General features: G+C 32.7%; 1 protein-coding gene across 1 annotated transcript in view; it reads right to left on the bottom strand.

Annotated features, from left to right (window-relative positions):
* Window positions 1-820: 820 nt before the first annotated feature.
* Window positions 821-15832, bottom strand: part of LRP1B (LDL receptor related protein 1B) — a 1956425-nt gene continuing 1941413 nt past the window's right edge. The window contains exons 88-91 of the mRNA XM_080689945.1: window positions 7097-7187; window positions 6051-6195; window positions 2924-3022; window positions 821-1241 (exon numbers count right to left, since the gene is read on the bottom strand). Coding sequence (XP_080546071.1) covers window positions 1101-1241; window positions 2924-3022; window positions 6051-6195; window positions 7097-7187 — 476 coding nt within the window. The 3' untranslated portion in view covers window positions 821-1100. The remainder of the gene's footprint in view (window positions 1242-2923; window positions 3023-6050; window positions 6196-7096; window positions 7188-15832) is intronic.

Here is a 15832-nt window from a genome sequence, read left to right as displayed (position 1 = left end):
CTATAACTTGGAAGGTTCTTGAAGAATCTATTTCAGGTGGGGCAAATAATGGATTTGTCATACTGTATCCTGAAAGTATTTACCAATTACTCTATACCAAAATGGCCTTTTTGCCTCTTACTTTTCACCGAGCAAAGAGAACGCATTCACATAATTGAAATCCTGTGATCAATTTGTGTGCTTATATATTACTCTTTAATGTTCAGGGTGGTCAAAGGTTGGGCTAATCTTCCACAAAATGCACATGACTGGGAAGAAATACATAAGACATGAGTACCCAATACCCTGTTGTGCTCTAGGCAGGAAATTTACCTCAAGATCGGAGGGGAAATGAAAGATCTTATCCCATAGCAAATGTGATTTATCCACTTCTGGTTATATTTTTTTGCTATGTTCTACCACCTAAATATAACTATTGCTTACAGGGTTTAGTATATCATGTAGAGTCCACTAAGTTTTGGAAAATGTAATCATCTGTGTTCATGCAAATTATTAATTTTATATATGCTTTCAAAGTTTTTCCTCAGAATTCTCATCTATCACTTGGCAATCTAAGGCTAATTTCAGAGCAGGTGATTCTGAACTTATGAGGGTTGTGTATTTTCAGCAAAGTCTGAATCACTCTTTGTGAGCACAAAGAAGAGAGTTGTCCATTCAATCATTCTTCCGCAATGTCAGCAATATAAACAGAAAAATAAAATGACAGCTTTCAGACCATATCATGAAAATGTGCAGAGATTCTTTTTGTTAAGTAGAACCAAAATTTTTTTCATATAAAATAGATTGCTCATATTCACACTACAAAGAAATATGTTGTTTTTAATTTTTAACAAATTCAAAGGTGTGTCATATCAGCAGCATTGTTGTAAATTGTACTGTAGTGCAGTTCTTTTTCATAAAAATACCATACAAATGGTCAATCAACAGTCATCAGCAAAAAAAAAAAAAATTAAAACCCAAAAAACTCAGAAAAATATTAACCAGGAAAAAGATAAAGGAAGAGGTAATGCTGATGCCAAAACAAGTATAATACTGTTGGAACATACAAAAGTAATCCTTATACTTTATACATTTATACAGCATAGAAAAGTTATCGCCGATTATGCCACTGTCTCTCTTATACCAATTTCTATTTTCTTTGGAAGAAGTTCTTTTCTTTCATCCACACTTCCTAAGGAGTTTCGACAGTTTTGCCCATCCATATACAGTTTTGCATATACAGGGTTGGAGTAATTTGTTGTCTAAAAGAGAAAAATAAATACGAATTTATTATTCAACAATAAGATCATTTCTTTTGTGGTGATCACTTCTTTTTAATGGTAACAGTATATGTGCTGCATTCCATTTACTAACCTGTTTACAGGGTTTAGTCTGCTTTATTAAGGTATTAGTCACAAACATAATTTTATGTTTTTCAGGTAACTTGTGAGACTAACAGGACCTCTGATATAAAATGAAAACCAAGAAAAAAATCTCAGTAAAATCTATGTTTACTGAGATTTTACTGTAAAATGCTTAAACAAACTGTTATGTGTCTGGGCTCTATGTCTCCATCTTCACCACTACATACTACAGATGCAGATCCATCAGTGGCAGGTAAGATGTGTATACAAAAAAAAATTTGTTTAGTGTTTATAATTTTTCAGTGTGAATTGAAAACAAACAAAAATAAAAATAAACACATCAGTGAAATGCACCTCAAAATAACAGTATTTTTCTTCTTCTAACAACCTATATGTACTTGTCATTGGAGATATCTCTGAACTCTTCCTAAGAAATGTGAAGTGTACAGTCATCTTACGTTTCCCAGACACAAAACATTTTGAAAGAGAATTATAAGCATGTAGCAGTGACCTCTCTCAGTTGGAAAATATATACACTGTTCATTATTTAACAAATTGTGATTTAGTCTATGACAGTGTTGTCTAGTTTTTGTTGTTTTTGTTTGGTTTTTCTAGAAGCATACAAGAAACTTTAGTTACAACAAGAAAACATCATTATCTTTGAGCCATGCAATGGGACAAACATAAAAGACAATGGGAATGGGAGCAGGAGGCTGATGGGAGAGAGGACCAAGGAAGAAATTCCTGAGGGGCTTTGGCATTTAATTTTTCTTCTGCCTAAAATGAACTATGTAACTTTAGACAGCCTAGCTTCCTCTAAACACTAGTTAATTAAAAATGATAATATGGCTTCAGTAGACCATCTCTGATTTCTCAATATGATGATGTACTTTGATATATTTCTGTTTAGCTGGACATCAAATTTATATATTCATATATAAATTAATTTCAAAACATGTATATGTATATATATATTAAAGCATCCTAATGGAATATGCATAGAACAAAACAATTTTTACCATTTTAAATTGTAAGTAAAGCTAGGTATGGTGGTGCATGCTTTTAATTCCTGTACTTGAGAGGCTGAGAGAGGAGGATCACAGGTTTGAGGAAAGCCTCAGTGAGTAGTGAGACTCTCATCAACCTAGCAGCACTCTGTTTCATAATTAAAATACTGGGCTGGGGGTGTAGCTTGGAAGTAGAATGCCTCTGGATTCAATCTCTAGTACCACATTCACTAAATAAATAAATAAATAAATAAATAAATAAATAAATAAATTGAATTGTGGGTAGAGATGCTTCTCTAAGAACAAATGCTCAAGTCCATTCCTAAGGGGGCTATAACATTTTCAAGTCCAGTAGAAGAGATATTTCCACTTTATAACTTGCCTAAAAATGAGGACAAGCTTTGCATGTAATCTTGTTTAGGCAGTACACATAAGCCTCCAGTTTTTGCTATATTAAAATCTCTTGTCAATTAAAACCTTAATTAAGACAAGCCTCTCAGTCTAGCAGTCACTGTTTGATGGCAAGGGATTCTGTGATGGAATGAATATGGAATGATGAATTTCTTCTCTCACCCCAGCAGTGAGTGGTCCTTTCAAGTCAGAGTTTAGGTAGATGGGCGGTGCTGTGTGTGGAAGCTTGAAAGCACTGGGCCCTCCCCCTATATACCTGGTCTGTATATAAACAGAGAATTTTAGTTTCTATCACGGAACCATTTTCATCAATACAAATCATGTTAAATCAGAAAAGGAACATAAAATTAATCCTTAGCCCCGAGCCATGAAGAGTGTTTTCATGTTAGCTTTCATAACTTCAGAAAGAAATCTTAATTGGATCTTTTCATCATCGGTAAACATTTCAATAATGTTCAGCTTCCTGACAGACATGCTATGCTATGCATGTAGTAACCTCCACACATTTCTTGTTTAACCTCATTCTCACTGAGAAAATTATACATTTGCTAACAATCCCATGCAAAATGTAGAGGCCTTCCTCATTTAAGGTTTTGACACTGAAAAGTTCTGAGTTCTGACAGTGGCCCATTCTCGACATTCAAATAACTTAGAGCTTTTAATTAAAGATACATTATAATTTTATATTTTTAGAGGATAAAATAAATTTCAAGCTCAATACATCAAAAGAACAAAAACAAAGCAAAAAAAAATTGTTTTTTTTTTTTGGTGGTATTGGGGATGGAACCCAGGGGCCTTCTACCTTGGGGCTACACTTTCAGACCTATTTTATATTTTATTTGGCAACAAGGTCTCTTAAGCCAGCTGAGGCTGGCTTTGAACCTGCGTGATCCTCCTGTCTCACCCTTCCAAGCGCGGGGATTACAAGCGCGCACCACCACCTGCTTAAAACAAACCGTTTTTGCCTGATGGTGCACACCTGTAATCCCAGTAGCTGGAAGGTTGAGGATCACAGGTTCAAAGCCAGCTTCAGCAACTTAGACTCTCAGCAACTGGCCAAGACCTTGTTTCAAAACAAAAACTAAGGACCGCGGGTATAACTTGGTGATAGAACACTCCTAGGTTTAATCCCCAAGAACCACACACACACACACACACACACACACATACACACACACAATTTTTATATTTTTGATAATTTGTTCAGTCTAAAACATTGATTACTAACAAAACTGGCTCATTAAATCTCCATGTAATGTCATTGACTTTAGATATTCTTGAGAATAAGGGCAGAATTACCTTAACTGGTATTCATATTCATAATATAGTACTTATTAGTGATAAAAATGTAAATGAACATTTTAATAATATTAAATGATAATGAATATACATTTATTTTAAAATTGTAACTATCAAGTCTTAAAAATGATGACTAAAAAGTTTGGGGAAGAGGCTCTGGAAAATATTTTTAGCAAAAAACAAGTTACTTTCAAATTGTCCTTAGTTACTTTCACAGTCAAATTTACTTTATTAGTTTAATTATGTACTTGCATCCTTTTGATTTTAAGGTATGGCCAAACAGAAACTTTAAGCAGTTTGAAAATAATGTAAATGAATGCGCTACAAAAATTTTCTCTGTATGTCATGTATTTTTTAACTGATAACATCACACACATACGAAGCATTGTATTACAGTGATTACTCTATGAAATCTTTTGTTCACTAAGATCATTTTCATGTAACCTCCACCTTTTGTTACTCCCTATAACTGATAAATTAACTTTTTTCTTTCCTTACCTCTTAGGCAATAATTCACATTTAAATTTTAAACACCAGGAGCCAGCCAGATTCAGCCTTCAAAGTCATTTTTCATGCAATTTTGTTTAGTCATTCAGCAAATTGTTAAATAAATACTTATTGACTGTTAAGTACTAATTAAATTAAATTGTATCTAAGGGGCACTGAAGCATCCTTTTACTTTCCTAGAGTAAATGTGCACAATGTTTAATTGGGGAAATAAAAGGTATTCTTTTTAAGTATAAAAAATTAAATTAATTCTATCACAAGAAATAGAAATTATGAGGAAAAATGAACTCTCCTTGATGAAATAAGTGAAAAATATTTGAAGTTTGTTTAAATTCTGTCCATACCAGTTCATACTGTATTTATGATACTATATTTTCATTCCTAAGAAAAATCAAAAGAATATCAAAAACTTATTTTTAAGTATATTTTCTTTTATAAATGATGAAATGAAAACATACAAAGTTTAGATAGTCTTTTGATTTAAAGTAGAAAATACTAATACTGAGGTTATCAGAATTTATCTTATGAAAAATTTCAGATGTAGGAATTTGTTAATAATAAAAAATATAATTATTTCTAGGTAGAAAATATAATAGTATTCTCTGATTGTTTAAACTTTATCCATGCAGTCATTATTGACTGAACTTAAAGTCAAGATATTATTGTGATTTTCATAGGAATAAAGTTTTGACCATCAATTTCTGGCTTAGAAAGTCTAATCATGGATTCAGAAACTTATTAAATATAAAAGACCCTATTCAACTCTTTTACAAACAAGAGTTACTTTATGAGTTTAAATTTATTTGGATGTAGACTGGTCACTTTGATTATATATGATAAAAAAAGTTTATTTTGGACAAAAAGTCTTTAAAAATCAGAAAATAAATATAAAAATAGATGAATGAATAAGCTAAAAAAATTAATGATAAATTAAGATTCACAGAGAAAAATACCTTAAAATGGTCATTCAGAACATTTGTATAATTCAATGAATTGAATCCATGCAAGTTTAACTTATTTGGATAATTGTGTGAACTTAGTATAGAGTCATAAGAAAAAGAAATTTAGCAAAGCTATATATATTCAGGCTATATGTATTAATGATATATTTCACATGAATAAGGATATCATAGCAGATAAAAAAGATTTCTCAAAAGTGATTTGATCACAAAGATATCTTTAACAGCATGGTTGATTCTTCCATGAAGTTCTATATCTATACTTAGATATACTAACACTTTGACACATTTTATTATTTTACATAAAGTATACATCTGTATAAATAAATGTGCTTGAAAGAATGTGATGTTAACCTGCATGCTTCAGGTGAACGCAATCATACTGTATTTTCTTTAGAAGTGACTGTCTTGATCATTTAATCTTAAAGTTTTTTGAGAAAATTTTAGATATGAAATTCAGAACCATATAACAGTTTTGACTAAGAGTATTAGCACTCTTTACCCATAATCCTATGATATATTACCTTTGCTGAATCTACCATAAAGCCAGGATCTAGAAGACCTCCATCATTGTGATCATGATCCACCTCATACATGTTATACGATGGATTGCCAATTTCTACATTGATTCCGCCATTGATGATAGGTTGTCTTCTAATTGTTTTTGTTCTAGAATATGTGAACATTAATATAAGTGTGAATTGTATAAATATTCCTAATTCAAGGTATGAAATTCATATTTATAGATTTACTTACTTATTTTAATATGACTGAAGAGAAATTTATAAATGAAATACATTTTAAACCAAATGAATAAGTGACATATGTCATGTCAGAAAGAAAATCATACTTTGAAAATCTATTTTTCAATTATTTGACTTAATAATGAAAATATGTTATAAATAACATAGGCAGTTTTGAGTAGCTAATAGTGCATTTTTTCCTCTCTGAAAATTATCCCTAAGAAAACAGTGATGAAGAAATTTTGAAATACATTACATTCAGATTATATGGCTAGAATAATAATTTTAATGCCCAAACTGACTGTGTTTCAGTTTCTAGAATAAACTGCATGTATAAGATACTACGTCTGGTTCTTTATAACTGCATTTTCACATAAATAATACATCCAGTGATAAAAATAAATAACTGCATTACTTCTTAATAAAACATAATTTGTTACATATATATATATATATATATATATATATATATATGTCTTCAATTGACATGACTAATCATACACTGTAATATCAGAAGACACTGTTCAGAGACACTTGCTGTTTGAAGAAAAGAGTACTAAAATGTAAAGTTCTACCAAAATTTTAGATAATATGGCCCCTGTTAGTTTTGTTAGAATATATAAATGGAGCCATTCCATCAACAAAACATGAGGAAAGATTTGTGTGAATTGTAATTACTTGAAATAGAGTGATGGAATGGTTTGAGAAATATGGAATTTTAGATTGGAATTCTAACCCATGTTTTAACAAACTTTTCAAAACTTACTATGTTTCTGAAATTTTTGTGATTTATTCACTAAATATTAACCTAGAACATTGTATCTCACCTTCTTTTTCTCTTAAAAAGCACAAGGCCAATTACTAAGGTGGTTATCAGTGTCACCAGGAGGACCAGAGGCACAATGATAGCAATGCTTCCTGGAAAATAAATGAATGGATAGAAAAAAATGAATAAGATGAAGAATTTGACAACTAGACACTATAGTATACCAAAACTTTTCATCATAAATATAATGTAAATAAAACTTGACCTAAATATTTGTGTTCTTAGTTCCTAACTATGTTATTGAAATATTGCTTTCCTTTTAGATACTTAGATTGCTTGGAATCTGTCTTTAGTTGCCTTTCACTTATATATTATATTTACATACCTGGAGATGAGAGATATTGACTTCTTTGTTTGAGTTTATTGATTCCCACCACACACATTTACTTGGAGTGATGAACGGACATTCTGGTAACTACATATAAATCAATTGTGACTGAATGCACATTTACACAATTGCACTGGCCACATTCCACCCTAGGTTTTGTTTTTGTAGCTATAAATATATTATCTGGCCATGAGTAAATATAGCAAGTGATATGGAAGCCTGGTAAAGCAAAAGGGATATCAGTATTGGATTGAAATGGACATGGGGCCAAAATGTCAATTTTATAAATTACTGGAAGTGAAACCTTGAGTAGGTTACCGAAACTCTTCAAGGTCCATGGTGTTCATCAATAAACCAGACACAAGAACACATATCAGACAGGATTGCTAATTTCTTTCAAAAAATAAAATGGTATATGTACACAATGGAATCATACTCAGTCATAAAGAAGAAACAAATTATGTCATTGCAGGGAAATGAATGAAATTGGAGATTATTTTGCTAAGCAAGATTAGTCAGTCATAAGAAGTAAGAAATTGGATGATCTCCCTAATATGTGGAAACTAGGGAGAAGAAAGGTCATAAGAGGACCTCTAGACAAAGAAAGAGAAACCACAGATGAGCAAATATGGAGACCTAACTTGAGGTGATGGGAGGGATGAAGAGGTAAATTCTCTAATGTACATGATGTACATTCACAAACATATCAAAGTCAATCACTAAGCCAAACATGAGAAGGAGGGAAGGGGAGGGCATTGATGATGTGGGCATTGGGGAAGAGCTGAATCAGTGATTTGTGCATGTATGCCTCTACCATCTTGTACTCTGTTAAGATTTATGACTACAGAATAGATTCAGAAAACCATATCTGTGGGGTGTAGCTTATGTAACACATGTTCATATTTCCTTTTTTCATATATCTGAAAATAGTCTGAGTTTCCATCACTAATAGAATAAGTCTTCAAACTTTTGTTTTGGTTTATGTATCTAAGCATAGGGCAAAGCAAATTTGGAGAACGGTAGCCTTCCTTTTCTATATTGGAATTAAGGGTGATCAATTTTTTTTTTTTTTTTTTTTTTTTTTTTTTGCCAGAGACGTAAGTACACCTTTTGTTGGTAATGTTACCTAGAAGCAGATACACCAAGGGTCATATATTGTTTATGGCTGGAAGAAAACTGAACTCAAGTTTGCATAAGAGGAGTATTAATTAGCTTCATCAAGGAACTAATATGAACTTTTCTAGCAGGCAAATGTCAAGTGACCATGAAATTAAAGCTTTTAGGAAATGTTGGGTTGATTCAGTAAAGTCATATTGATGAATGGCTCACCTAAAAAACAATGCAACCCAACAATGAATTAAAATCTAATATAGAGAATTAAAAGGCTTAGAAATGAAACATTAAAGGCAGGAGTGGTGGCACAAGCTTGTAATCCCAGAGTTTAGGAGCCTGAGACAGAAGGATTGCACAGGTTCAAAGCCAGCCTCAGCTACTTAGCTACTTACTGAGGCTCTCGGCAATTTAGTGAGACCCTGTTTCCAAATAAATTATATATATATATATATATATATATATATATATATATATATACTCCCAGACATATATATATATATACATATATATATATATATGTCTGGGAGTATAGATAGCCTGGAGGCAGAAAAGCCCCTGGGTTCCATCACCAGTACCACAAAATAGAAATTAAACATTAAAATTATTAGTAAGAATTAAGTAAAGTATCTGAGGTTTCCCTCTGCAAATACATAAGCATGTAAAAGTACTGGGGTAAAAGTTAATGGCACTATTATAAATAATAAGTAGCCACTTAGAGACTTTATTATAGACGTATGGAACTGTTTTAATAGTTCTACCTAGAGTATACTTGGTTGAGACAGTCTGTACTGAAGATCAATTACCAAAACACCAAAAGTCTTTATTAAAGATATTTCCTAGGTAAGACGATTTTCTAATTTAAAACCTCAAGAAATAATTTGTCTAAATAACCAAATAACCATATGTTGTAGCAAAGATAAAAATGTTATTTCCTTTATCTCTTTCTACAATGTAAAGCTCATTTTGATTTCATGTTACCAATACTAAAAAAACTAAGTGAGTTTAAATTATTTGGTGTTGGGAAATTGAAATTTATATGAATATATAAAATTTATTAGCAATTAATGAAAGTAGAAAATCTGGGACCTTGGATAGTAATTAACATTTGTTCACAAATTTTAAATATCAAGGAACAGCTTGGTTTCTTCATAAACTATGACTTAAATTGTGGCTTTATATCTTTACTTCATTATTTATTGTTTTCTGCTAAAATTATTATAAATTTGTAGATGCAAAAATCTATCAATACAGATTCTAAGATATAAAATTTCCCTCATTGAAATTATATATTATGTTAAAAGTTAAATTTTATTTTTTCTATATAATTTATATTATTCCTATAACATAGAAAGTTATTAATTATGCATGCTAAAACAAAAGACTTCTTTTTTTCTTTTATTTTCTCCAGCACAGATGGCAGTTGCGATCTCATATATTATAGCACTCTGTTTGATTTTAGGATTTTGTTATGTTTATGTAACCAATCAAAGTAACTGCACTAATGCTTAGTGTAGACAATAAATTATGCAAGGTAGCAGTTTTGCAACTTTTTATGTAAAATAGTTTATATTGAAAGAAACTGCAGATATTTTTAGAATTATAAAATAGGTACTTATAAAGATGAACATTTTTTCAAGAATTATGTTTAGCAGTAATATAATATTGTAACATATAATGTTTAGCCCTTTTACAGGCTAGCTTCAGCAATACGTTATGAATGGATTATTGTAACTGGATGAAAAACATAATACCTTGTACTTATTAGCTCAATAACTTTCATTTAAAATAGAGCTTCTAAAGCCCCATTACGCAAAACTTTTCCACTGAAAGGAAGAGCTATATTATCAAACTGCCATGGCGAGGTTGTTGGAAATGAAATATTTTTTTAAATTTATTTTTCAGTGGATTTGTAGTTGATGTATAGAAAAGCTACTGATTTGTTTAAGCTGGTTTTATTCCTAGTTACATTGCTCCAAAGATTTTAACAGATTCAAAGTCTGGTAGACTTTTGGAGTCTTCTAAGATTTCACCTAGCTCCAGCTAGAATGGCAATCATTCAAAACACAAACAACAACAAATGTTGGTGAGGATGTGGAGAAGTGGGAATTCTAAGACAATTTTGGTAGGATTGCAAATTAGTGCAACCACTTTGGAAAACAGTATGGAGGATCCTCAGAAGAATGGGAATGAACTTACCATATGATCCAGCAATACCACTTCTGGGTATATACCTAAAAGAATATAAACCAGACTACCAAACTAATGCATGTGCATCTATGTTCATAACTGCACAATTCACCACTGCCAAACTATGAAACCAGCCAAAATGTCCATCAACAGATGAATGGATTACAAAACTATGGGATATGTATACAATGGAATTCTACTAGGTTATAAAAAAACCCCACAATTACACCATTTACAGGGAAATGGATGGAACAGGAGAACATTATGCTAAGTGAAATTAGCAAGGCACTAAAAATAAGAAATTAGATACTATCCCTAATATATAGAAGCTGGGGAGAAAATGGGTCATAGGAGGAACTCTAGACAAAGAAGGAGATACTATAGATGAGCAAATAAGGTGACCTAACTGAGGGGATGGGAGGGGGGAAGAGGAAAATTCTCCAATGCACATGACGCACATTAACAAAATATCAATGCCAATCACTAAGGTAAACATAGGAAGGAGAGGGACAGAATGGGGTGGGAATTGAGTAAGGGCTGATTGGGTGATGTGTGCATGAATGCCTCCACCATTTTGTACCCCATTAAGATGTATGACTACAATGCACCAATAAAAAATTAAAAAGAAAAAAGCAACAAATTTCTGAGCAAACTATTTATCTTTGTCTCTGGTTACGTAGCTAAAAAATGGGTGTCATCATTCATAGCTTCTTTACAGTAACATAAATAAGATTATGCCAATGACATAAAAAGCACTATGTGCATTCTTAATAAGTAATTAAAATATATTTCCCCTGGTACTACACATGCCTCTATTTTATATAGTATCTTATAAGAATTGGCTTACTTTTAAGATCCTTGAGAGCATGAACTGTTTATCTCTGTTTGTTCTGAAGATAGCACAAATTTTAGCAAATTCTGGAGGTCATAGATTGAATTCTGATTTAATAAATATATTTTAAATGCTTGCTATGTCCAAGACATTCAATGTGTACTTTCTTTTCTCTGAGGATACAAATGAATTTCCTCTTATTCTCTTTGATTTTATCACAGGATGGCCAAAAATAGGATTATTCAATACAATATCATAAATCCAACTCAGGGAAAGTGCATTGCCCTGGGACCAAAAAATGTATATGCAATATCTGGGCTGTTGGAGGACTTCTGTGTTCCTGGGATCTGAGGGACAAGTCCCATTCAAATACCTAATGACAGTATAAAAACCCAAGGAAGGCCAGGCATGGTGGCGCATGCTTGTAATTCCCGCACTTGGGAGGTGGAGACAGGAGGATTGTGCAAGTTCGAAGTCAGCCATGTTGGCTTAAAAGACCATTTCCAAATAAAAATATAAAATAGGTCTGGGAGTGTAGCCCAGAGGTAGAAGGGTTTCCAGAAACACCAGTACCACCACAAAAAAAAAAAAACCTGAGAAATTGTAATTAAGGAGAAACAAATAAGGAGAAACAAACATCCTGACTGGTTTGTACAATGGCTGGTGGTGGGAGGAAAAGTAGCTACTGAGAACAGAGAACAGAAGCAAAGCTAAGAAGAACTGTGTCTGCTATGCAAATGAGCTGGTCATTTGTACTTCTGGGGAAAAAAAGGGTAATATTGAAGAAAATTTAGAATGTAATACCTACTAAATATGTTGTCTATTTCAATATAAAAGAAAAGTAAAGCCATATTGTGTAGGTAACTACATTGATTTTGCAGTTATCTATACAGGCCAAAAAAAAAAACAAAAACAAAAAAAAAAAACAAGGTAAAATTGTCTGGTTGGTTTAAGGAAGATAATGAGAACATTGGGTACATATTGAGCTTGAGATTCCTGTGGTTAAAGATGATATAGATAGAACTAACATCAAGAAGAAAGCGAAATCAGGCTTGAAAATAGAGAATTGGGAGAAATCAATATAGAATTGATAAATGACATCAAGGAATCAGGGCTTGCCACTGACAGAGTACCTAATAATAGAAGGGATATGTATCTAGTGATAGGGAGAATGTATCAAATGATACTTAGAAGGTGAGATAGCCAGAAGAACTAAAGAGAAAAGTATCTGGAAAAAACACAAGAGTTGCTTGGAAAGAGGTAGGATAAGTGCTAGAAAAGTTCAGGATCATGGAGGTCAAAAGGAGAGAGTATCTTGTCTACTGATTTAAAATAAAAATAAAATTTACAACAAAAATATAAGCATAAAGTATATCATTACAATTGACCACTTTTGATATGCTGATGGATAGTCTACTCATTATGTTTATAGAAATGTAAAAAATTAAAAATATAGCGTGGTAGCGCATGCTTGTAATCTCCATGCTTGGGAGGCAGAGACAGGAGGATCACGTGGATTCGAAGCCAGCCGCACTGGCTTAAGAGACCCTGTTTCCAAATAAAAATATAAAATAGGTCTGGGAGTGTAGCATGGAGTTAGAAGGGTTTCCAGGTACCCCAGTGCCACTAAAATAAATAAATAAATAAATAAATAAATAAATAAATAAATAAATAAAATATATATACATCTGTAAGTATATATGAAATTAGAATGTATTTTCCTAAGCATTTTCTGAGGTTTAATGTTAAAAGTCATACAGACAGTATTATACGGAATCATGGTGAGTATTATATTCCAAAGGTGCTCCTTCCAGTGACCTCAGGAGGCTGCCTCTCATCTTGACCCTTTTCCCACTCTTCCCTCATCCCCTTGGTGCTGACACACTGGACAAGTTTAATTATTTGTATTTAAGTAGTTAAGTATTTGAATTTTGTCCTGCTGTTCCTGTTTCTTATTCCCGAGCCTTGCTCCTCCCTTTAAATCTTCAAGTCTCAGCTTCAAGATCACTGCTGTAGAGAACTCACTCCTGACCTCAGTCTTCCTTTGCTAGTCTCTAGCTTTGCTTTTTGATTTTGATATTTTTGCTTCCTTCACAGAACCAACCAAATCACAATTGTTTATAGATTTGCATGTCGATTATGTGTTTGCTACCTTATTGCACTAATCTTCATCCCACTAGGACTTTAGATTGATCAGAAGAGGCACAATCTGTCTTGTTTGCTTAACTACCTTTGGGAACTAGTACAGTATTTGACACTAGATAGAAATATGGTGAACATTTGCTTTGGGAGATTCAGAAGAAAGTGCTGTTTTGTTTTTTTTTTTTTTCAGTTAAATCTCTTTATTTGCAGATTTATAATACTTAGTGCCATAATGTTTTTCTGTGTTAAAACATAATAAATAGTGTCAAAGAAATAAGTATTAAGCAAACTATAGCATCCCTACAATATTAGTCTAGAACATGCTAAGAGTATATTTTTATTTCATTTCAGCAGGTACCACAAATGGCACAATTCAAATACTGAGCACCCACTCTCTTAACACTTTATTTGAGGCAGGCATGGTGATGCACACATGTAATCCCAGCATTTGGGAGGCAGAGATGGGAGGATCGAGGTTCGTGGTCAGCCTCAGCTACTACTTAGTGAGGCCCTTCAAAACTCAGTGAGACCCTGTTTCAAACATTAAAAGGACTAAAAAATAGGGCTGAGGGTGTAACTCGGAGGTAGAATGCCCCTGGGTTCCATCCCCAGTACCAAAAAAAAAAGAAAAATTTTATGTGAGTAGCGAATAGGGACATGCAATGAATATTTTTATCACACTGAGCTTCAAATTCTTTAAAGCATTTTCAGAAGAGTCAGACTAACTTCTTCAAGTGGAACCTAAGCACAAAGCTGTAGAATAATAGATCTATCTATGCAGAATAGGTTTCAGATACTTTCTTTTTTGTGTGTGTGTGGTACTGGGGTTCCTGGAAACCCTTCTAACTCTGGGCTACACTCCCAGTACCTATTTTTATACTTTTTAATTTGGAAACAGGGTCTCTTAAGCCAGTGTGGCTGGCTTCAAACCTGCGCGATCCTCCTGTCTCCGCCACTCATGCGCGGAGATTACAAGCCCGGGCCACCATGCCGGGCAGGTTTCAGATACTTTAAACATGAAGGGCCAGAAAACACCTGTACCACTACTTTGAGATAATTAAGAAAGCTGTGTATTAATTAAGAAGGTAAATCCCCATGCAAATTAATAGGATTTGGGCCAATAGAAGGCAGTGAATGTTTTCTTGACTCTGCTGAGGTCATATGATGATGAGTCACTTTAACTTAAGTACAAATGCAGATTTGAAAACATATTCTTAAAGTATAATTCTTTCGTAATGGACAGATGCCTTCTGCTCATATTTGGGAAGCACTGGGCAACTCAAATGCTAAAAATCACCATATTTTACCCAAGGGAACACAAGTAACTATCCTATTATAGCAAGGATCAGCTTAAGTATCTTTTCACTACTTTCAAAACTGTTGAGGCACATTTCTTTAAGCAGAAACGTCTGATGATAAGAACCTTCTAATAGAGTCATTATTTGGTCAACTTTGTAATAGTCTGTGATAATTTGACATTTATGTAGCTAATAGCCCTTTCAATATGCATTGATACTTCCATTAAATTTAATGACTTTAAATCAGTGGTGGGAGGAAAAGCCATGGAACCTTCAGAAGCAAGGTTACAACTACTTACAACTCTTCCTATCTGATACCCTTTATTTTAGAACTGTAATGTAATTAGAGATATTTTCTTCTAAGGGAGATCGTTGCCCATGGTTTCAGATCCCACTCTCCAAATAAAACATCTGCATCATTATTCTTGGACCATTTCCAAACATCCAACTTTCCCTTTGAGGATGGACCTAATAAAAATTTTGAAAATTCAATAGACATTTCTATTCTTTTTCCCTCTTTAATTGTGGAGAATTTACCAATATTTAAAATTATTTGTGACTTTCCGAAAGACTATGTATCTTATTTATATTAGGTAATTTAGAAACTGCTACAAAATAAAGTTAAAGCACCTTAACTTCACAATCCAAATTTCTAAATTCTATGTTTTATATAGGTTGGTAACATCAAATGCATTTGTTATTTATTTATTTACTTATTTATTTGACACTAGGGATTGAACATACTGAGGGACTCAACCTCTAAGCTAAATTTTCAGTCATTTTTATTTTTAGTTTTAAACAGGGTCTTGCTAAGTAATGAGGGTCTCCCTAAGTTAC

Source organism: Muscardinus avellanarius, assembly GCF_963383645.1.
Source record: "Muscardinus avellanarius genome assembly, chromosome: 2".
In the NCBI taxonomy this organism is placed as follows: domain Eukaryota; kingdom Metazoa; phylum Chordata; class Mammalia; order Rodentia; family Gliridae; genus Muscardinus; species Muscardinus avellanarius.
Note: the sequence above shows the minus strand (reverse complement) of the source record. Positions and strands in the feature narration are given on the sequence as shown.